The 20342-nt window shown below is 41.3% G+C and overlaps 2 protein-coding genes across 13 annotated transcripts; both read left to right on the top strand.

Moving 5' to 3' along the window:
* Nucleotides 1–270: 270 nt before the first annotated feature.
* Nucleotides 271–13418, top strand: LOC109764148 (uncharacterized). 12 transcript variants are annotated; one of them, XM_020322995.2, is made up of 27 exons: nt 271–452; nt 2537–2669; nt 2764–2823; nt 2899–2949; nt 3067–3716; nt 3830–4003; nt 4300–4468; nt 4583–4902; nt 4989–5076; nt 5185–5247; nt 5342–5562; nt 5667–5738; nt 5833–5946; nt 6069–6215; nt 6331–6613; nt 6693–6859; nt 6949–7038; nt 7141–7272; nt 7369–7481; nt 7607–7779; nt 7886–8317; nt 8443–8511; nt 10696–10757; nt 11223–11275; nt 11486–11600; nt 12860–12979; nt 13116–13418. In XM_020322995.2, exons 6-15 carry the CDS (start codon nt 3890–3892, stop codon nt 6532–6534), a joined length of 1512 nt encoding a protein of 503 aa, XP_020178584.1. In that variant the 5' UTR covers nt 271–452; nt 2537–2669; nt 2764–2823; nt 2899–2949; nt 3067–3716; nt 3830–3889; the 3' UTR covers nt 6535–6613; nt 6693–6859; nt 6949–7038; nt 7141–7272; nt 7369–7481; nt 7607–7779; nt 7886–8317; nt 8443–8511; nt 10696–10757; nt 11223–11275; nt 11486–11600; nt 12860–12979; nt 13116–13418. The 12 variants fall into 12 exon arrangements, with proteins under 12 accessions (XP_020178584.1, XP_040255569.1, XP_020178590.1 ...); XM_040399635.2 differs by adding an exon at nt 4117–4223 and having other exon boundaries at nt 4313–4468; nt 7886–8511; XM_020323001.2 differs by having other exon boundaries at nt 2902–2949; nt 7886–8511.
* Nucleotides 6579–7897, top strand: LOC141041229 (ubiquitin-like-specific protease ESD4). The gene is made up of 7 exons (XM_073507349.1): nt 6579–6613; nt 6693–6699; nt 6949–7038; nt 7141–7272; nt 7369–7481; nt 7607–7715; nt 7886–7897. The coding sequence occupies exons 1-7, from the start codon at nt 6579–6581 to the stop codon at nt 7895–7897; spliced, it is 498 nt and encodes a 165-aa protein (XP_073363450.1).
* Nucleotides 13419–20342: the final 6924 nt, after the last annotated feature.

Raw genomic sequence — 20342 nt, 5'->3', positions numbered from 1 at the left:
ATATTTTTGTGTGCATACAACAATTTTAAATTTGGATATGGGGATTTTGATCATGACGGCCTTTTGTTTTCGGATTTGCTATTTTACAGTCGAATGTTTTGCAATTGGTTGTCATTCAAATCTCTGTCCGTTCGATCTCGCGTTGAGATTCACGCTCGGTCCTGTTTGGTTTCTGTCGGTTTTTGGGTCGGGTTTTTTTTATCGGGCGTGGTTTTTTTGTTTCCGCCCGTTTTCCTCGGCTCCGCCTCGCCCGGCCGGGTACTGTTGGCTTTTGTCATTATTGAATTTAGGAGCGGGGTGTCATTCCCCATTTCCATTCCGATAAGGCAGAGGGGAGAGGTCGAGCGGCGGAGGAGGGGGAGGCGATTCCTTGTGTTCATGGTGATTTCGAGCTCATCCACGGCAGGATACTGACTTCTTCCTCTTGTTTCTCGTCGTCCGCGGCTGCTCTGGTTGGTTGTCCCCTCTCTCTTGCGCTTTTTGCCCGTGGTTTTCGTGCCCTTGTAGTTTCAGATCTAGGTGATTTCGCGGATCCGCGGGCTGCGCATGTTGCTGTCGCGGTGTCGCCTTTGGGGTGTGCGCGTGAATTTCTGGTAGGAGCCTGCAGTGCGCCACGGGCAGGTTTCGCCGTGATCCCGTGTGTTGTTGTTGTGGTCGCACACGAAATCCCTCCCCCCTGCGGTTTTTTGGTTCTCGTTGTTGATGTGTAGGTAGGCGTAGAGGTAAGTTTTTCTGCAGTTGATGTTGAGGTAGGCGTTGTAGGCGTTAGTTTTCAGCGGCGGATCCCGTAGCTTGTCCCTGAATAGTTCCTGGTTGTAGCCCCAGAATTTTGTCATGTTAGTCTCATTTTTTACCATGTTGTTGTTCATCCCGGATGTTTTACTGAACATCTCTATGTATTTTGCTCCTTTTGTTGTGCATTTTCCTGAATTACATGCTTGTTTTTCAGTGTTTTCTCCATAATAGGAGTGTATGTAAGATCAAGGGTCTGCAGTGGTATGCGCATGAAGTTCTGCTGTGCATTTTCTCTCCCTTCATCTCTGTGCAGTTGACCTATATGCATCTCTGTGTTGTAGAACTTCACTGCTTGCTTATGTGCCATATGTAGCTTTGCTGTACTTTCTTCTTTTTTAGTTAATATTGTACCCCTTGCAGTATTTTGCCCAGTGTTTATGTTGTCATAGTTGATGTGCAACTTGCTCCCTAATTAGTGTGTGGGTATTGTATCCTTTGGCCTTTGTAAATATTGTATCCTTTGGCCCTGTTCTAGTCTGTAATACCCCTCTTGTTCTTCACTATGCATGTGTAGTAGCACTGCCTTCATCATAGTATGATTGATACTGTATTTTTTCATAATTTCTATTTGATGTATCTCTGACTTAGACTGTACTCCCCCTAGTTTTCTTTTGATGCAGTTGTATGCCCGATGAATTTTTGTAATGTATTTCTGAAGTTCGGTGTATTTTCCTGGAGTTTTACACTGTAATTTGTGTGGGTGAGGAATGTAATTAACCATATGGCTTACACTGCAACTAACCATAGGGCTTACACTGTAAATTAGCAGAGTTTTCCACTGCAATTAACCATAGGGCTTACACTGTAAATTAGCAGAGTTTTCCACTGTATTTTGTGTTGATGAGGACTGTAATTTGTGGTTTGGGCTTAGCTTGTATTTTTCATAGGGCTTACACCGTAATTGAGTAGAGTTTTACACTATAATTTTTGTGGGTGAGGACTATATTTTGTTGTAGGGCTTACAGTGTATTTTTCCTAGGGCTTAGACCATAAGTGAGTAGAGTTTTACACTGTAATCTTTCTGGGTGAGGAATGTAATTGTAAAGTGTATTTTTCCTGTTGGGCTTACACCGTAAATGAGTAGAGTTCTACAGTGTAATTTGTGTGGGTTGGGACTGTAATTGTACAATGTATTTTTCCTATTGGGCTTAATTTGTAAGTCAGCAGAGTTTTTCAGTGTAATTTGTGTGGGTTAGTACTATAATTGTTGCATGACTTTTAATGTATTTATCTATGGTAATTATAGTTTAATATATTTCGCTTAATTTTCAACGTAAATTTAGCGTGACTTGTCCTGAATTATTTCTGTAATGTGATGCAAAATTATAGTGTAATTTCACTTTATTATTTTTTCAGTGGTGTTACAGTGTAATTTCACCCTTAATTACTGTGCAGTGGCTCTGTAGTTATGATGCACTTTTACAATGTATTTTACTCCCATAATTACAGTGGAATGTGATGCCCATTTTTACAGTGTAATTGTACCCCTAATTACAGTGTATTTTTGGCCATAATTCATGTACTGCTATCTGCTGTTTTTTAATTTCTGTAAACTGACGCTCTTTGATTCACTGTAACTTTTACCTACAATTTCTTTGCATTTTGTATTGTAGTTACTATGTGACCCCATTTTTTTTTGCAGTGCTTTTTTCCTCTTAGGTTATTGCTGTAAATTTGCATAGGTTTTACACTTCCACTTTAGTCTCTTTAATTGAGCCCCATTTGCTCTCTTGTTTTTCAGCTACTAACTCAATGGGCAGACTACGGAAAGCCTGTCCCAAGGATGTCCGCTTGTTTCTTCAGTCGAGAGTGCTGATTCTTCAAAAGAACCTTTCGTGCCTAACGATTTTGCTGATGATAATGCTATGTCTTTGGTAGTTATTTTTGTCTTATTATCGTATCTTTTTTTCTCATTTTTTCCTTGCATTAATACTATTTGCTTATTTGTCTGAACTTCTTCTTTGTCAGGATTCTTCTGGTGATGATGAAGAGCTTGGCAAAGCACTTTACAATTTCTATGTGAAAAATGTAAGTGTTTGTCTGATCTAGTTTTTTTTTCTTATTCTTTTGTTGGTTTGATGTTTATGTATTTGTTTTGTGCAGAAGGTCAAGCACCTGAAGAGGAAATTGTCTTCTGTTAGTAGAAGGAATGTTGTAAGTCTCTTTTGCTCTTCTCGTGTTATATGTTCCATGTTCTTTTGCTAGGGATTCCCCTCTGTATCTTCAATTTATTTTGGTTTATTAATGTAATTCTTATTTTATTTTTTGTAGAGGCAGAAACGATCTTCTGATTACCCTGTTTGTTCGACGTTCACTCGATATTCTGGAAAGTTCTTCTCAGGAGTTGTTGATGGCATGTGTTCTAGGTACAAGGATTCAGAAGTATGGCATGGGCTGTCTCCTTAATTTTGTCCGGGCCGAGGTTCCTCTTAGGCTAGTTAAGTGGCTTGCATCTAGGTTCGACGTTCCTGCTTCTGAGTTTCAGTTGAAAAGGAAATTCATACCCTTAACTAAGTATGATATCCATGACATCCTTGACCTCCCAGTAGATGGTGAGCCACTTGTTTCAGATCCTGAGGCTGGTCGTGATTTTATCCTCTCTCATTTCAATCTTACCAGTATCCCACCAGTGTCCTTTTTTGCCAACAAGCTTAAATCTGTAGAAGTTGATTTGCTTGATGAGGACGTCTTCATTTTTTTCATGATTGTGGCTTTCTCTACTTTCCTTTGTCCCAACTCTAGCCTCAGTCCTAGTCCGAAGTACCTCCACATCTTTCAGGATTGTCAGTCTGTGCGTTCCTATGATCTTTCTAGTTTTGTTTACGAGTGGCTTTTGAGTAGCATCAAAAAAATTCAAGGATGCTACTAAAGTTGCCTCCAAAAGATCAGTGACCTTCGGTGGATGCCATTATGCATTTGCCGTAAGTTTTCTTTTTTCTTTTCTTTTATTTATGTTGTCCTTAGTCTGTTTGAATGTTTATTATTTAGGTTAGTGCTAACTTGTTTTTGTTTTGTTATGTGTTTGTTTTTGTAGGTAGCTTACCTTGATCATTTGAACTTTGGGCTTCAGTCTGTACCTGATGTGAAACCTCGTATGCTTGCATGGAGAGGCAACAAAGTCAAGCAATTTGCAGAGCTTGACCGAAACAACAGTCGCTCTTTTGGAAAGAGGCCCCTAAAACGACCATGTGCTCCAACTAATTTGCAGGTTATCTTCTTTTTCTTTTCATGTTCTGTTGTTATTTTTAGTTCATTGTTTCTTTATTCATCCATTTTTACTTTTATGTTTTGCCATGTATTTACTTTTGTTTTTGTTTCAAGGTTCTGTTGAAAAATCCTCGGGCAGTAAGAGTTTTGATATTGGCCCTTCTGATGGTTCTTTTGCAATGAAAGTTCAAAGAACTATTTGCCCTCACTTTGGATCTCAGATATTTTGTTGTGGTTAGAGTGTACTTTTCTGAGCATTTTAATTGTTGCTTTTTGCTGATTTTGTCCCTTGTTCAGACTGCTCTTGAAGTCATTGAGCTTGTTCAGACTAGAAACCAAGACAAACCTAAGATATTCATTAATTGGGCAGAGTCTCTTGTTTTAAATGTTCTGGAATGTGTGTTGAATTCATCTATGCCCAAAGTGTCTGGAAGCGAGCATCAGTCTATGAGCAAATTCTCTTTTGGTTAGTTCATAATCTTTTCTTTTTTAGTTGCATGTAGCTTTTGTATTTTTATCTTCGTTGTTTTAGTGTTATTTTTGATTGCTTGTTCTGCTTGTCATTTATTTGTTTTTGTAGGTAACAAGTCTGTCTCATTTCATTCTGCTATCGCCAATGGTGTTTTTGCTAAATCTGATGGTATTCCAGAGGTTGCTATATCTGATGCTATTCCGGAGGTTGCTAAAACTGATGTTGCCCCAGAGGTTCCTACGTCTGATGGTATTCCAGAGGTTGCTACATCTGATGGTATTCCAGAGGTTGTTGTACAGCAAGAGAGTCGTCCTGCGGTCACTCCAGATGTTGTTACTCCCATTGTCCCTCCTGCTGTTATCTTTGGTGGTTTACATAATCCAGTTGTTCTATCTAGCTCTTCAACACCAGCTAAAGTGCGTAATGAGGTGTGCATGTTCTTCTTTCTTAGAATGCTTTCTTTCTAGTTTTTTCCTTGTCGTAGCTCTTTCATTTTTTTTCATTTGATTTGTAGGCTGTTGCAAAAGAAGGTCATGTTCCAGTATGCGCCTTGTTTTCCAAAGTTAAAACAAAAGATTCAATTGCTGCAGTTCCACCCAAAGGTTCTATATGCACTTTTTGTTTTGTTTATTTTGCATATGAGTTTCCCTATTCTCTCTGTATCTTCAGTTGCTCTGTTTTTAGGTTGTGTATTCTTTTCTTATTTTCAGGTATTTCTCCTTCAAAGTCTAAATGTGATATCACTGATGTCGATTCTTTCGTGTTGCTTTCAGGTATTTGTTTTAGTTATTGTTTTCATGTTTTTTTCTATTTCAGGTATTCATGTGCTTCTTTTAAGTTGAATTTTTGTTTTTATTCTTTGTCTAGATGGCCCTGCTAAGGATTGTAATGAGAAAGATGTTGTTAATGCTTTTGGGATTCCTTCTTTTGCCGAGCTTAATCGTGCTCTTGGTATTCAGTCTCCTTCTAATGTCTGCAATTACACCCCAGTTCATGCTCATGGAAAATCTCCTATGGAAGATACAAATTCTTTTAGAGACCTGTCACCCCTTGTTCCAATTCGCTTGTCGCAGTATTTCCGTAATGAGGTTAGTATTTCTTTCTCCTTCAACTTTATTTTCTTGCATTTTAGTCTCTAAATTCATCTTTTTTGATTTTGTTTTATTTTTTCATGGCTTTTTTGTTTCTGTAGTTGGGTGATGTCCAGTGTTCTCAGTATGTTGCCGACAGATATCTGAAGTCGTTTAATTCACCTAATGACGAGGTTTGTTGTTGTATTTCCTTTTTTTATTGTCGTCTTGTACTATTTTTTTAATCTTTAATTGATTCTCTGTTCTTTTGTATTCCCTTTCTTCTAGGATTGTATTGTTATGGTTAATGTCGATCACTCTGATAATTCAAAGCCAACCAATCATGTGAACTTATGTTCTCCTGATGTAATCTTGAAAACTACTCCAAAAGGTGTTGCGAAGGTGGTTTTTACTTTCTGAATGTATTTAGTTTTCTTTTTCTTTTCTTTTCAGTAATGCATTTATCTATTTTTTCTAGCTAGTTTTTTGAAATTTTATTCAAGCTTTTTTATCTTTATCTGCAGCTCAATGAGGCAGTAGTTGATGTCCATAAAGTTGGTAGCTCAAACTTTGCAGCTAGGTGTCAAGAGCTATCTAGATCAAATGATGTTACTTACAACAAGCTGCACAGTTTTGCTGCCCCTGCAACAAGTTATCGTAATCCTGTAAAGGTATAGGTATTTCTTTATTGGTTTTAACTTTTTTAATGCTTGTATTTTGTTTTCATTTTTATTCTTTTTCTTTATGTGTCTGCTTCCTTTGATCTTTTTCCTTCTCATTTTACAGGTTCCTAATAGCCCAGAATTAGAGATCCTGTCAGACACGCTTGTTGTTTCTAGTGCTCATCTTTCTAAGGTTCCTGCATGTTCTAAAGGTGCTGCATCATTTCAGCCCCTTGGTGGTTCTACAACTAGTTCTTCTGCAGCTCATGTCCCTCGTAGAATGTTGTCCCTGGTAGATTCAACTCAGATCCTTATGTTCCTCAAGTGAATCGTTATTCAGTTACTACTCAAGAAAGGCGTAATCATCTTGCAATGGTTCAGATTGCAAGTCATCCAGAGTGGTGCAAGTAAGTTTTCACAGTTAGTGATGTTTTTGGTTTTTGTATGTTCTTTTTTATGATCCTGATCTTTCTGTATTTCTTGTAGGTACGAGGTTATTCGATATGAAAGAGCTTACTGTAGTTACCGTAACCTTTCTTCACTACAGTTCAAATCTCGCGACAATTTCTTGATCTTGTGTGTGTGTCGATATCTATATCAATGAAGCTCACCCTTCCGTTTCTAAGAAACATTTCTTCTTCTCTTACATTGGTGTAAGTAGTAATAAGCTTCTGTTGCATTTCTTGCTGTCTGTATTTGTTAGTTTTCTTTTTGACTTACCATTATTTTTTCTCTTGCTTAGGAAACAATTCTGGATGGTACTAATGCTGAGATTGTTGGTAATGCTTTCAATGGTGCTAATAGCGCTTTTCCTATGTGGAGAAGCAACATGGTAGGTGCTGATTAATATCATAGTTTTATTAAGTCATTTTTTTGTGCTTAGTCTCATGTAGCTTTCTACCTAGGTTTCTGATGTGTTGTTTGTTTTTGCCAGCTGTACTTCCCTATTTGTAGGTTCAGTCATTGGTTTTCTTTTGTGGTTTGCTTGAAGGAGAAACTATTTGTCTTCCTCGATTCATTATATGGCGAGTTCTCAGATTTCCACCTAGCCATTCGTGATCCGATTGTAAGTTTTTTCTCTGGCTTCATGTTTCCTCTATAGCTGCCCTTTTGGTTTTTTTCATTAGTTTTATGATTTCTCTTGTTTCATGTGTTATTTCAGGTTAACAACTTCACCAATCTATGGGACACATATGTGACTCCTATATTGAGGAAGCGTATTGACTTTGAAAATTTCGACATTGTGTATCCTGCGGTCCCTCAGCAAAATAACACGTATGTCAAGCAGTATCTCTATACTCATGGCTGCACTTTACTTTTTCTATTGTTCCTTTCTTTGTATTTTTATTTTTTAGTTTTGATATGTGGCTTAATTGTTGTTGCTCATTATTCTTTTTCAGGTATGATTGTGGTGTTTTCTCTATTATGTACATGAAGCACTGGACTCCTAGGACTCCAATTGGCAATCTTTTTACGCAAGCTGATATAGATAACATCAGGATCAAGCTCGTAAATGAACTTTATTTCAGCTAATTCAACACTGCTGACAAGTCTCTTGTCACAAACTTCTTTGGTGACGTGACTGTAGTCTCTGTTTTTTTATTTGTTTTGCCTTAGTCATGCGTTGATTGTTTATATCTTCTAAGTGTTTTTTGACTAATGTATGACTTTTGTGGCAGGTGCAGAACTAGATAACTTTTTCTATCTTGGGTGGTGATTGAGTGTGAAGGTTTTCCTTGGTGGTCAACTGCAGAGTTTTCTTGATGGTCAACAAGTCTGGAGATGCTTCGGTCTTTTATTAGCTTCTATAGTTTAGCAATGTGTTGGTTTTGATCCAACAATATTATTTGGTGCAAGATTGTTCTAGGTTAATGTACTTTTTGGGCTGATGAGTTGTATCCCTGCCTTTGTAACAGTTCAAGACCCTTTGTTATTGGGATTGTTTTTTCGCATGTTTTTTTTTAGTTTTATGTTGCACTATATTGATTCGTTTAATCAATTTCTAGACCCTTTCTTGGCTGAAATGATTTTCATGCTGTCTATTGATTCGTACGTATGTTGTAGTCTTTTTACTATTGATTTGGCTACATCAAGCTTACATCTGGTATTAAGTAAGTTCTCTCCTCATTATCTACTTTTATCAGCATATAGTAATTGTTTATAGCTACTTTCTACAGTTTTACTCCTTTTCATTTTGCTTTCTTTAATTTTTTTTGCCTCATCTTGTTTGTTGCAGTGTTGCTTTATAGTTCTAAAGTTCTTGCGGAAACTTCCAAACAAGCATATCTTATGGCTGTCTATTAAGGTATTTCAATTGTCAGCTTTTTCTTGCTGCATTTTCTTGTCTAGTTTACTTACTGTATTTAGAAGTTTACTCAATATTCTTAAACAAGTTGAATGTTAAACTTTCATTCGTAAGGCACCAATAATGCACAAAATACATGCCTCATAAAGTAGTCCTTTTAAATGCAGTAGGTCGCAAACAATGCTTGCCCCTCTTAGTACAAGTCAAGTATTTTTGTTCATAACCATCTCTTATTACAAGTCAACTATTTCCTTTTCCTTGTCGTCTTCCTTGCTTGTCCTTTCTGTCTTATCCTATGTCCTCCTCAGATTCTTGTCCCCTAAGCCTTTGTTGTTGCTGATTCGTCCATCTTCTTCTTTCCTCGGTTCCTTTGCTTGCTGTCATCCTTCTCCCCACCTGCAATTTTTCTTGTTATTTTTAATTTCTTGAATTAAAGTAAGTGTAGCACAACATGATTATTAAAATACCTTTCTTTACATTCCTAGGGTTCGACTGCTTTCGTCTGTTGCTTCTGGGTAGATTGTATTGCTTGTCAAGGTTGGTGCAATTCTTGATAGTGTGCTTTTGTGACCCACAGTGCGAGCATTTGTAGAACTTGTTCTGCTTTATTGATTCGCGAATAGTTAGCATCCTTGGCCTACCCTTTGTTTTGGCTATATCTGGGTCTTGTATTGTCAGTGCCATGGTTGTCCCCTCTTCACCCCCTGCTATTGGTATAGAAGTGATTGTTCTTGTGGTTACACTCTGACCCTCATCTCCAGTTTCTTCTACATCATCCACTTCTCGCAATCTTTTCTGTATCCTGTCCAATTCTCCCAGCAGATATTCATACTTCCTCTTCTTCTTTGAAGCTATTGATGCCACATGCACCATTTTCCTTGCTAACACATTGTACCTTAGTGTGGAGTTCTCTGCTGCAACATCTGGTGTCTTTGTAATATCGAGCTTGTAGTCATTTTTCCTCCATCTGTCAATGATGTATTTTTCTGGTATCTTCTCGATGTTGAGATGGATCATTACTCGTAGTATGTGTGAGCACAACAGTCCATCTTTTTCGAATGAACAACAGATGCAGGAGTACTCTTCTTCGTTCAGTCCAACTTGCACTAGGTATAACCTTTTCCGCGTTCTTTTACAGGGTAGTTTTCAGCTTAGGTAACTATGTAGTATTTGTCTTTTTCTTGCTCAAAGACAAGCAGCCTTTTTGTGTCTGCCATTTTATGCTGGAATTTTCTGAATATTCCAAGGTTATACAGCTCATGTGCTTGCCTTTCTATGTTGTATTTCGACCAGAAAGCTTTGCTTGCAACCTTCTTGTTTCTAGAAACATGATCACATTCTTCTTCCCTGTCATGTACAACATCAAGAATCCGGTCATACTCTCTTAAAAAGCTGGTAGCACTGAATTTAGCTCCAACCCCTTTTTTGAAGAGGGAATTTGTTCCTTCACTTCTTGTTGTAGTTTGTATGAATGGGAAGAATTTGTCCTTGAAATACACTGGTATGAACTTTTTCCTGTTTTCCCACATGTCGCTGAAGTACTTTATGTCGTGAACTTTGTACTTTTCAATCATTTCTTGTCAGTGTGTTTCATATTCTTCCACAGTCAAAGATTTGTCCACAATGTCCTTGAAATCTTCATATAGGCCTTCATTAGCTTGGAAACATGGCCCAACTTTCTCCTCTGCCTTTTTCTTTATGTGAAACAGGCAGCTCCTATGGATAGCATTAGGAAAGACTTTTTCAATTGCTGCTTGCATAGCCTTGTCCTGATCTGTAATGATTGATATAGGATGCTTGCCTCCCATAGCCATTAGGAATTGTTCAAACAACCAAGCAAATGTTTCTTTTGTCTCATTGATAATGAAGGCACAAGCAAACAAGTAAGTGTTGCCATGCGGGGATATTCCAACAAAGGGTGCAAACGCTAGGTTGTATCTGTTTGTCAGGAATGTAGTGTCAAAACTGATGCAATCACCGCAAATGTCATACATCATTCTTGACCTAACATCTGTCCAGAATAAGCTTCTCACTTTATTCTCTCCATCAAGCTCAAACGAGTAGCAAAACCCAGGATTTTCTGCTTGCTTCTTGTTGAACATTTGCACTACTTCCATCATGTCAGAGTTTGTGATATCTCTGTTTATTGTTGCTGCATAGTTAGTCACATGCTTCTTTGTGTAGGGTAGATGAGCCATTCCTCCTCTCAAGTAAGCTAGGACAGCAACAATCCTTCTTGTTTCCAGGTTTGTATGCTTCAAAACCTGTATCAAGCACTTCTCTTCATCCAACATGTACTTATGTGACCTGAAGAATCTACTGTTTGGTGTTAACTCGTGGTTGTGATCGAGTTGTTGTCTTGTAATTTCCCAAAAACCTCCTTTCTCTGATATGACCACCACAACTTTACAATCAGTTTTAGCAATGATTGTACTTTTTCTCATGGGTACAACGCATTCTGTCTCTATTTCCTTTGTCTTGCCCCACTTGTTGCACTTCATAGTGATCCTTGTCACCTCATTGTTCCTCTTTTTGCTTGTTGTTCTGGAGATTGCTACAGTAGCCACTGAAAAGCCTGCTAGTTTCGAGTAGAAATTTATATATTCCTGAGCTTCTTCTTTTGTTTTGAACTGCATGCCTAAATGTGGCTTGAAATTACTGTTCGTGTTCATCAGATTGCCTTCTGATGCAGCATCTTGTTCATTTTGCAGGAATCTCTCAACGTCTTCTTCATCGAGGAATTCATCATCTCCGTCTTGTTCAAGTGAGTGTTCTGGTTCTTTTCTTTCTCCTTCTTCATTGCTACAGCATGTGCTTGAGTTTGTTTTAGCTGCTGCTCTTCTTATGTCAACATCCTCAGGCTCCTGCAACTTTAGGTTTTTGTGTTAGTTTTTTTCCTGATGTAATGTCTCAACTTTCTCATATGTTCATCGTTTGTTCTTTCTGAAGTTTTTGTAGTATGTACCTGTTGCAGATTCATGTTGTAGAACAGGTCTGTGTCCCATGGATTAGATTCTCCTCCACCATCTTCACTTGCTGCCACTTCGTGATGCAAGTCTCCCTCAAATGTCTGCAAAGTTTTTGAACAGGTTAGTATAATGAATGTTACTGCGTTTCCTTTGGTATTTTCTTGTAATTCTCATTCGGCAGATATCCTTGTTTACATTGGTGTCTATTGTTGTGGTGAAACTATCATCTGCTTTGGTCCTGGAGTTCTGCTCAATAGTTCCCATAATTTTCGTCGATGCATCTCCTGAATGTACCTGCATGGTTCATCCCAACTTATAATTCAGACTTTTTGGGTATCATTTTGTGCAGTAGTTGATTTTTTGTATTTCTTTGATTTTTTACCTTGTATATAATGTCTGACTGAAGGAGGGCAGTGAATGAAAATGTGTCCTGCAGCATAATCATGTTAGCATTTTTTTAAAACTTAATGAACAAGCTCATGCAGCATAAACGAAGGGGGAAAGTTTAGCTACTGTATATTACATTGAGTATCAGTTCTTCCTGTGATAGTCTCAGTAGGTCATCTTCAGCTAGTGCCCTCATCGTGCTCCTGTCCTGAACCCATTTTTAAAAAGAAGAATGTCAGTGTTAGCGTAATCATGAGCAACCAAGCATTTTTTTTGGAATAGAATGTGAGATGCAGGTACTTTTCAATGTTCCGTGTCTTTTTTTGTTTGTGATTTGATTATTTACTCTGGAAGATCCTAGTTTCCCTTTTTGGAAGTACATGCATTTTGCAGTAGTTTTTTCACTGGAAATTTCCTAGAAATTACAAGTTACTTACAGCAGTTTTTACTGTGGGATTTTACAGGAATTTTGCATTGTAAAACATTGTAATTACATTGGAAACTACTTACAGTAGTTTTTTACTGTTGGATTTACAATGTGAAAACATGGTTTTACACTGGAATTGCATTGGAATTTACAATAGAATTTACTAGGGTTTTACACTGGAATTTGTGATATTTTCACTGTAAATTGTTTATTTTCCCACAGTAATTTACTAGGGATTTACACTGGTAATTGTGTTATTTTCCCACTGTAAATATCTGTGGGATTTTACACTGTAAATCATGTTTTCACAGTGGAAATTTACACTAGAATTACCAGGGATTTTTCTCTGGAAATTGTTTATTTTCCCACTGTAATCTTCTGTGGGATTTACATCTGCTTACACTACAATGTACATTATCAGCTACTTACACTACAATGTTCTAGGGATTTTATACTGCAATTTTGTTTTCAATGTTAATTTCCAGCTACTTGCAATTGATCACAAATTTGATGTAATTTTCTAGGAGAACAGCAGATGTTAATCTATCTTTTTTTGTTGATGAAGGAAATTCCTCCATGATCTGTTCATGCGAGAGGTGGAGAGAGAAGTTGGGACTTTTTTTGCTGACCTGTGGATCCTGTTGCGGATTCCTCTCTGATGATCTTCTTTCTTGCTGCTCGTCAGGTACAACATCTTCTTCAACTCTTTTCTGATTTGTGTTTGACCTCCCTTCTTCTTCTACCCCATCGCCCATGGCGGCCTCCATGTTCTCCCTTCTTTTTCTTCTTCCCCTTTCTGATTCGCTTCTCTGTGTTGTTAGGTGAGATCTGTCCAGTGGTTTGCGGGAGGGGTTTGGCCCTTTTTCGTGCGTTGCAAGTTGGGCACATGCTGTGTGGGCCTGGAGGTCGACAGAGGTTGGGGTAGGTCCCTAATTTTTCTGGAGTGGGTTGTTGTCGAGGGTTACCGGGTCAAGTATTTTCCCCGACCTGTTTTGGCGTTCTTTTTCCACTGTTAGCTGTTTTTGTGGCTGTGCAGGTGTCATCTGTTCATTTGTCAGGTTTTTTGAATGTTGTTGAATTGGAAAACACTCAAATGTCAAATAGACAGTCCCGCCTTTGTTTTTTACGTCATTGCATTTTTTGCAGCGTTGTTTTAACTTGTTAAAATTAGGTCCAAAACATAAGCTTTTATGTTTTAATATTGTCACATAAAAAAGGGCTTTTTAGGCCCAATTTAAAGGCATAAGGGGGGGGAAGGGTTGGTACTACCCGAGCGAATTTTTCTCTTATATATAGATAGAATAAGAAAGAAAATACTTGCACAAATCTTAACGTAAAATCAATGACATAGAAATTAGATGTGCAATACTTAGAGCACATCTAAATGTGCTTTAGTAAAATTGATAGATTAAACGTTCCCACGCAACGTCTGTTCGCTGGGCGTACCTCCACAGCTGGGCAGAAATCACATATTTGACCTGAGGGCGAAATCAAATCACAAACTGGCCTGCTTTTGAAAAAATTTCACTCGGCTGACCCTTTCGTGTGGCGCCCGACAGCTAGGCGCTGCACACTACTATGCAGCGCCTCTGCCTTAGGCGTCGCACCTCCTGCCAGCGTGGCAGCCCTGGTCCAGTTGCGGCCCCACAGACAGCACTGCAGCGCCTAAGGCTTAGGCGCCACACTTGTAATGTGCAGCGCCCGTCTCTTAGGCGCTGCACAGTCTGTGTTCCACTTAGGCTGGCCCCACCCTCTCTCCCCTCCCACCCCCACCCCACACACCCCCACCCCACCCAACCCTTAGAGTTGCGCCCCTCCTCTCTTCCCCTCTCCCCCCTCTCAAATCCTTCTCAAATCTTGCAAATCTGGAGTATTTGACCGTGGATTTCGAAGCCAACCCCTCCCTTAAGGTAATCTCCTTCGATCCCCTCGTTTTCATCCATAGGAATTGTCACATTTGCTCAAATCTTGCTACTTTGGGGAAACCCTAGCTTTGGCTTGGATTTGCAAATTTGTGTTGAATGATGTTATGTTTCTTTGCTAATTTGGTATGGTTAGGCTTTCATAGTATGCTAGGGTTAGGGTTATGTGTGTTTGATGTTGGTGTTAGGGTTATCCTATGGTTAGGATTGTGGTTATTGTTAAGTGGGGGTTATGGTTATTAATTCATATATATGTTATGGCATATGTATTTTGTGCAAATATTTTTGTTAAGTACTTACTTGATATATGTGTGTTTTTGATTATTGTAGGGATGGGGAGAACATGTGTTTATGTTCATCATGTGGATAAAGAGGCCTTTTTGAAAGGCAATGTTGATCCGGACCCGGATGAGCTTGACATGGTGTTTGAGAGTAGTCCTAGCTATGCGGAGCTCTTGGACCAAGTGAGGAAGGATTTGAATTGGATGGACCCAAGTGACGTTGTTGAGTTCGAGGGAAGGCATAATGTTGGTTTTGGAATGCACATCTGTTGGAAGACAATGCGTGTGAACTCGGAGCAACGTTGGGTTGCATACAAGGAGACGGTTGCCGAATCTCTAGACAAGGCTCTTGAGTTATTTGCCTCCAAGAAGGTTGAGTCTACTTTGAATTTGGACTTGAACCGGAACCCCTCCCCGTTGGTTGCTAGCACTCCCCCATCCATTAACCAAGATCAAATGAGTGAACCTCATTTCGTGCAACAAGATTGGCCAACATTGAGCCCGACTCCAAACAACCAAAATGAAGCTTTTAAAGAGGAGAATGATGAGTACGAGGAGGATGACAACGAAGTTGATCTCCATGACAACAATGTGGGTGATCTCGACCAATATCATGTGCAAGAGACAATGGACCAATCCATCCCTTTTCCCGTGCATATGCATCGGACTCGGATGACGATGGTCCCGATGAAGAAGTTGATGAGGAGGGGTTCACGCCGAAGGAGGCCCAAGCATTCAAGAAGGTATTCGGGAAGGACCACAAGACACCATTGTTCAAGGATCTTAGTCTCGCGGATGAAGCCGTTGTGGATGGTGGCAAATTCATATCTCTTGGAGCTAGGCCAAGTTCTCACCGTGATTTGGAAGACGGCAAGAACGGGATATATCCCGGTTGTGAGTTTGAATCCTTCTTGGAATTGAAGATGTGGCTTGACAACTATTCGGTTACACATTATCGTCCACATAAAGTGGCCAACTCGGACGTCAATGTGCGTTAAACGGCCAAATGTGAAGTGCCAAGATGTCCATGGATTGTGCGTGCGAGGCCATGGAAAGGAGGTCCCACTTGGCGCATAGTGAGTTGTCTACCAACTCACATGTGCCGGCACAAGAATGCGGATGGCGAGCTTGTGTACCAACAACACAGACAACTCACGTCCGAGTTCATTGCTTACAGGTTATCCAACCAAATATCCACACTTCCAATAATGAGCATCAAGAGTGTCATTGACCTTGTGAAAGCCATCTTTCATTACAAGGTGAAGTACGGCAAGGCATGGAAGGCGAAGCAAGCCGCATTCAAGATGTTGTATGGCAATTGGGAGGAAGCATACAACCGACTCCCTAGGTTGTTGTTAGCTATGGCCGCCACAAACACAGGCATGGTTCACGTGGTTGAGCCTCATGGGCACCAAACATTGATTCATAACGGGAGGACCATCCGAGTATTTATCCGTGCATTTTGGGCCTTTGAGCAATGCGTGAGGGCTTTTGAGCATTGTCGGCCCGTCATCGCCATTGATGGCACGTTCTTGACCGGACAATACAAGGGCACTTTATTGGTTGCAATAGCAAGTGATGCCAATAACCGGGTGTTGCCTTTGGCTTTCGCTTTGGTTGAGGTGGAGAACAATGATAACTGGGAGTGGTTCTTGCGTCAATTGAGAACAAGGGTATTACCGGCTAAAAGGGAAATTTGTGTCATATCGGATCGCCATCCAGGAATTCTAAACGCGGTGGTGGTTGACATTCCCGGACATACAAAGTTGCACCATCGATGGTGCATGAGGCACTTTTGTGCAAACTTCTATAGGGCATGTGGTATCAAGGAGTTGGCCGATGATCTTCAAGATTGTTGTCTCGCTTTCACCAACAAGCAGTTTGCCACATTGTTTAATGCATTGCTCAGACACAAGAAACTTGACCCCGGTGGTCTTGAATTTCTCAATAAGAACATTGTCGAAAGGAATATGTGGGCGCGTGCTTTCGATGAAGATGGCCGGAGGTACGGTCAAATGACAAGCAATATGGCAGAATGCTTCAATAAGGTGCTCAAGGGTGTACGTGCATTACCCGTGACAGCAATAGTTCAATACACATTTGACAAGATGAATGGATACTTTTTAAAGTACTCAATGGAGACGGATAAGCAGATTGCTGGTGAGAACAAGGATAAGCACAAGTACTATTTCCCACCAAAGGTTGAAGAATGGTTGGACTTTCAATCACGAAAGGCAGACTCCCAAGAAGTTGTACTATATGACGACAACGAGTGGAAGTATGAAGTGAAAGAGCCTGGAGGAACCACAAACGATGGGCACCAACACGGAGGCCGCGCTTTCAAGGTCTCCCTAACACGGTGTGATTGCAGCTGCATGAGGCCATCGTTGCTTCATCTCCCATGCTCGCACTTGTTAAATGCATCCCGTGTTAGGAATGTGGACATCAATCACCCTCTTACCGTGAGGGAGTCCGAGTTCTCAATCATGACGGTAAATAATACATGGGCTCCCCGGTTTCAGCCATACTTGGACCAATCACAATGGCCGGAGTATCATGGAGTTCAACTATGGCCGGACCCGGAATTGAAGGTCGTTAGACGGGGAAGACGTAAGACAAAGCGTCTTAGAGGTGACATGGACGGATGGGGCCGTGGTGGCGGTGGAGAATACGACACTGGCCAATTCCAAGAGCCTCGTGAGCAAACCCGTTGTGGGGACTGCAGTCATCGGGGACACAACACAAGAACTTGTCCCAAACCAAGAAAAAGATCAAAGAAAAATGATGCAAGCACAAGCCAAGCAAATGATAGCCAACCAAGTCAACCAAGGAGTAGCCAACCAAGTCAAACAAGCCAACGAGGAACTAGGCAACAAAGAGGGAGTCAACTAGGTCTTAGAAGAGGCCGTTGTGGTTGTAGAGGCCGTGGTGGTGGTAGAGGCCGTGGTGGCGGTAGAGGCCGTGGTGATGGCCTAGGCCGTGGTGATGGCCTAGGCCGTGGTGATGGTCTTGGCCGTGGTGAGGGTCTTGGCCGTGGTGGTGGGAGAGGCCGTGGTGATGGTCTTGGCCGTGGTGGTGGTAGAGCCCGTGGTGGTGGTCTAGGCCGTGGTGGCGGTAGAGGCTGTGGTGGTGGTAGAGGCCGCGGTGGTGATCTTGGCCTTGGCGGCGGCCGTGGTGGAGGAATGTTCAGTTGGCTCAATGGACCATTGCCGTATGTGACTTACTATGATCTTGTTCTTTTGGCTCAATGCTTGTGTTGTTATTTTGCATTGTGTGACTAACTATTATATTGCCATTTCCATAGGTATGGAAACAATGAAGGGGGTGGAGGACACGGAGGGGGAAGTGAGCTCCCTTGGTGGTCGGGGGAGGGAGAAGAAGAAGAAGAAGAGAGGAAGAAGAAGGGACAAGGACCGTGACCTTCTTATGAACCAAAATGTGTGCTACTATGTGCTATGAGACGTAAATGACTATGTCTTTTGGCTCAATGTTTGTGTATGACTATGTGATTGGACTACTCTATTGCTATGTGTGTATGAGTATGTGATTTGGACTACTATATGTGTTATGTCTTCTTTCTGTGTTTTGGACTACTACATGTGATTTGGATATGATCATGTGCCATCTATGTGAATCACAAAACATAAAAAGCACTTTGTATTTGAAAATAGCAGATAGTGCAGCGCCTAAGGGTAAGGCGCCACACTACTCAGTGCAGCGCCTCTTCCTTAGGCGCTGCATACTGACTTAGCAAATTTTTGGGTGCAAAAGCTACTAGAACGCTTCTGTTGCTCTCTGGACTGGCATGTCCAGGTGTGCAGCGCCCATGGGAGAGGCGCCACACACCACAGTGCAGCGCCTCTCCCTTAGGCGCTGCACGTCTAGACATGCCAGTCCAGAGAGCAACAGAAGCGTTCCAGTAGCTTTTCGACCCAAAAAATTGCTAAGTCAGTGTGCAGCGCCTAAGGGAGAGGCGCTGCACTGTATTGTGCAGCGCCTCACTGCTGGGCGCTGCACAGTACAGTGCAGCGCCTCTCCCTTGGGCGCTGCAGACTGACTTAGCAAATTTTTGGGCCGAAAACCTACTGGAACGCTTCTGTTGAGCGTCCGCCAAAGTCATATGGGGACCGAAGTTGAGCGTCCGCCAAAGTCATGTCATCATCAAGCTCATGGCCCTATCACACAATCAAACAATATGGTGAAGACCGGCGTCGTAATCAAGTGAGAATCACATCTAAAGGATTAGTCATACCTCTTGGGTGACCACGCCATCATCATCCAGATAAGCATATGAGGAACTCACATCGTCCCCCTGATGGTGAGATGAGGGGTCTGATGGTGTACCAGACCTAGAGGCAGATGGTTCATCAAATTCGGGATCACGGCAACCGAGAAGATTCGATAACCGCCTTAACTTCTTGGCCTGACGCTGTAACATGAACACTGTGGAAGATATCAAACTCCGCAACATAGACTGGCTCTCATAGTGAATGCGATATGTACCTTGAGGAATGCTCGTAGTGAACCATCATCATTGCCTTTTCCAACCGGTGTGTTCTCGAGAATAGACTGGCTCTCATCAGCTGCTTTCTCGATCTCGGTGCGCTGCGGATGAGAAAGAATGAACACGTTAGCCATTCAAACATGTGTAGTACGGCCAACGGGAAAGTAAAGAAGGAACACTTTACCACATAGTTAATCACCGGAACAGCAGGGACTCCTTGCCCCACCCTGACATCTCTGTTGTACTTCCCCTTTGATAGATCCTCAAAGTTTACGGGTTCTTCAAGAATATCCTCATTATATGCTGGCGGGCATATCTCAACTCGAGTATTTTCAAGAAGCCATCGTATGTAGTTATCAAAAGCAAGTGGGTTATGCTCACGAAGCTGGGCGCATGCACTGCTACGAGCTTGCTCCACGCAAAGCTGGAAGTGGGTAACATACGAAGCATGATGCTTGTCCCAGTCCTTTATCTTCCGCTGCCTTCTCCTGTCCAACCTGCATGGTACAATACCAAATATTAGCAAAATCAAGAAGGACTGACGATGCTTAGTCAATACGCTCTCTTACCTATGAAGTGCTTTGTCCGTATCCACCCATTCCGGTGGGTGAGGCTGGAACAGACCAAACTGACGAAACACGCGATGTGGCAAATGAAACTCAACAGCCCAGTTGCATATCAGTGGGCACCGCATAAGCCAGAGATCCCTATCCCGCAAGCACATCGGGTTGATGCTAAACTCCGGGGTGTACCCAAGTCTGTCATCGGCGCCATATGGCTGCCATTCCACCTATGAAATAGGGCAACAATGCAAAATTGGTGACTTTTTTTCTGGCAAACATGAGAAATGACTGAAGTAATGACCTCGTTACCTGCTTAGGCGTAATCGTGTCCAACTTGGCAACGTACTTCTAGTACATGAGATTGACATCGTTCGTCATCTCGGAAACCACATCCCACTTGTAAGCCCAAGTGGGGCGCCGTAATTCGTCATGTTCATCTTCATACCAAGGATTAAACCTGACGCTCTTCGGGCGTCCAACAGGCAGACGCTCCCAGCTCCATACAGAAAGTAGAAGCATATTACCACCAATGCCTGCACTATCTGTGATCCTGCAACACGCATTGTCCAGCTGCATATGAAAGAAAAACAATGTTAACTTGACAGCAAGCTTGCATTGCTAATGAAAAAATGAGTTGATCACAAAACAGACCAACTACCTGTCGATACAAGTAGGCAAGAGTCGCTGAACCCCAGCTCCATTTGCTATCGAAGACGGTCAACGCCTTCAGCCACATCCATGGAGCGTTCTTGCCAGTGGAGTCAGGAAACAAAGTCCT

The sequence above is a fragment of the Aegilops tauschii genome, chromosome 2 (genome assembly GCF_002575655.3).
Source record: "Aegilops tauschii subsp. strangulata cultivar AL8/78 chromosome 2, Aet v6.0, whole genome shotgun sequence".
Classification (NCBI taxonomy): Eukaryota; Viridiplantae; Streptophyta; class Magnoliopsida; order Poales; family Poaceae; genus Aegilops; species Aegilops tauschii.
This window is presented reverse-complemented; position numbering and strand designations above follow the sequence as displayed.

Bases quoted from the DNA above. Each gene is read 5' to 3' on its own strand.
- LOC109764148 (XM_020323001.2), top strand. From the start codon at position 3,890: ATGCTTGCATGGAGAGGCAACAAAGTCAAGCAATTTGCAGAGCTTGAC. The intron at 4,469-4,582 runs GTTAGTTCATAA...TTGTTTTTGTAG, and splicing joins TATGAGCAAATTCTCTTTTG to GTAACAAGTCTGTCTCATTT. The intron at 5,563-5,666 runs GTTAGTATTTCT...TTGTTTCTGTAG, and splicing joins CGCAGTATTTCCGTAATGAG to TTGGGTGATGTCCAGTGTTC.
- LOC141041229 (XM_073507349.1), top strand. From the start codon at position 6,579: ATGGTTCAGATTGCAAGTCATCCAGAGTGGTGCAA. The intron at 7,039-7,140 runs GTAGGTGCTGAT...TGTTTTTGCCAG, and splicing joins CTATGTGGAGAAGCAACATG to CTGTACTTCCCTATTTGTAG. The intron at 7,482-7,606 runs GTATGTCAAGCA...ATTCTTTTTCAG, and splicing joins GTCCCTCAGCAAAATAACAC to GTATGATTGTGGTGTTTTCT.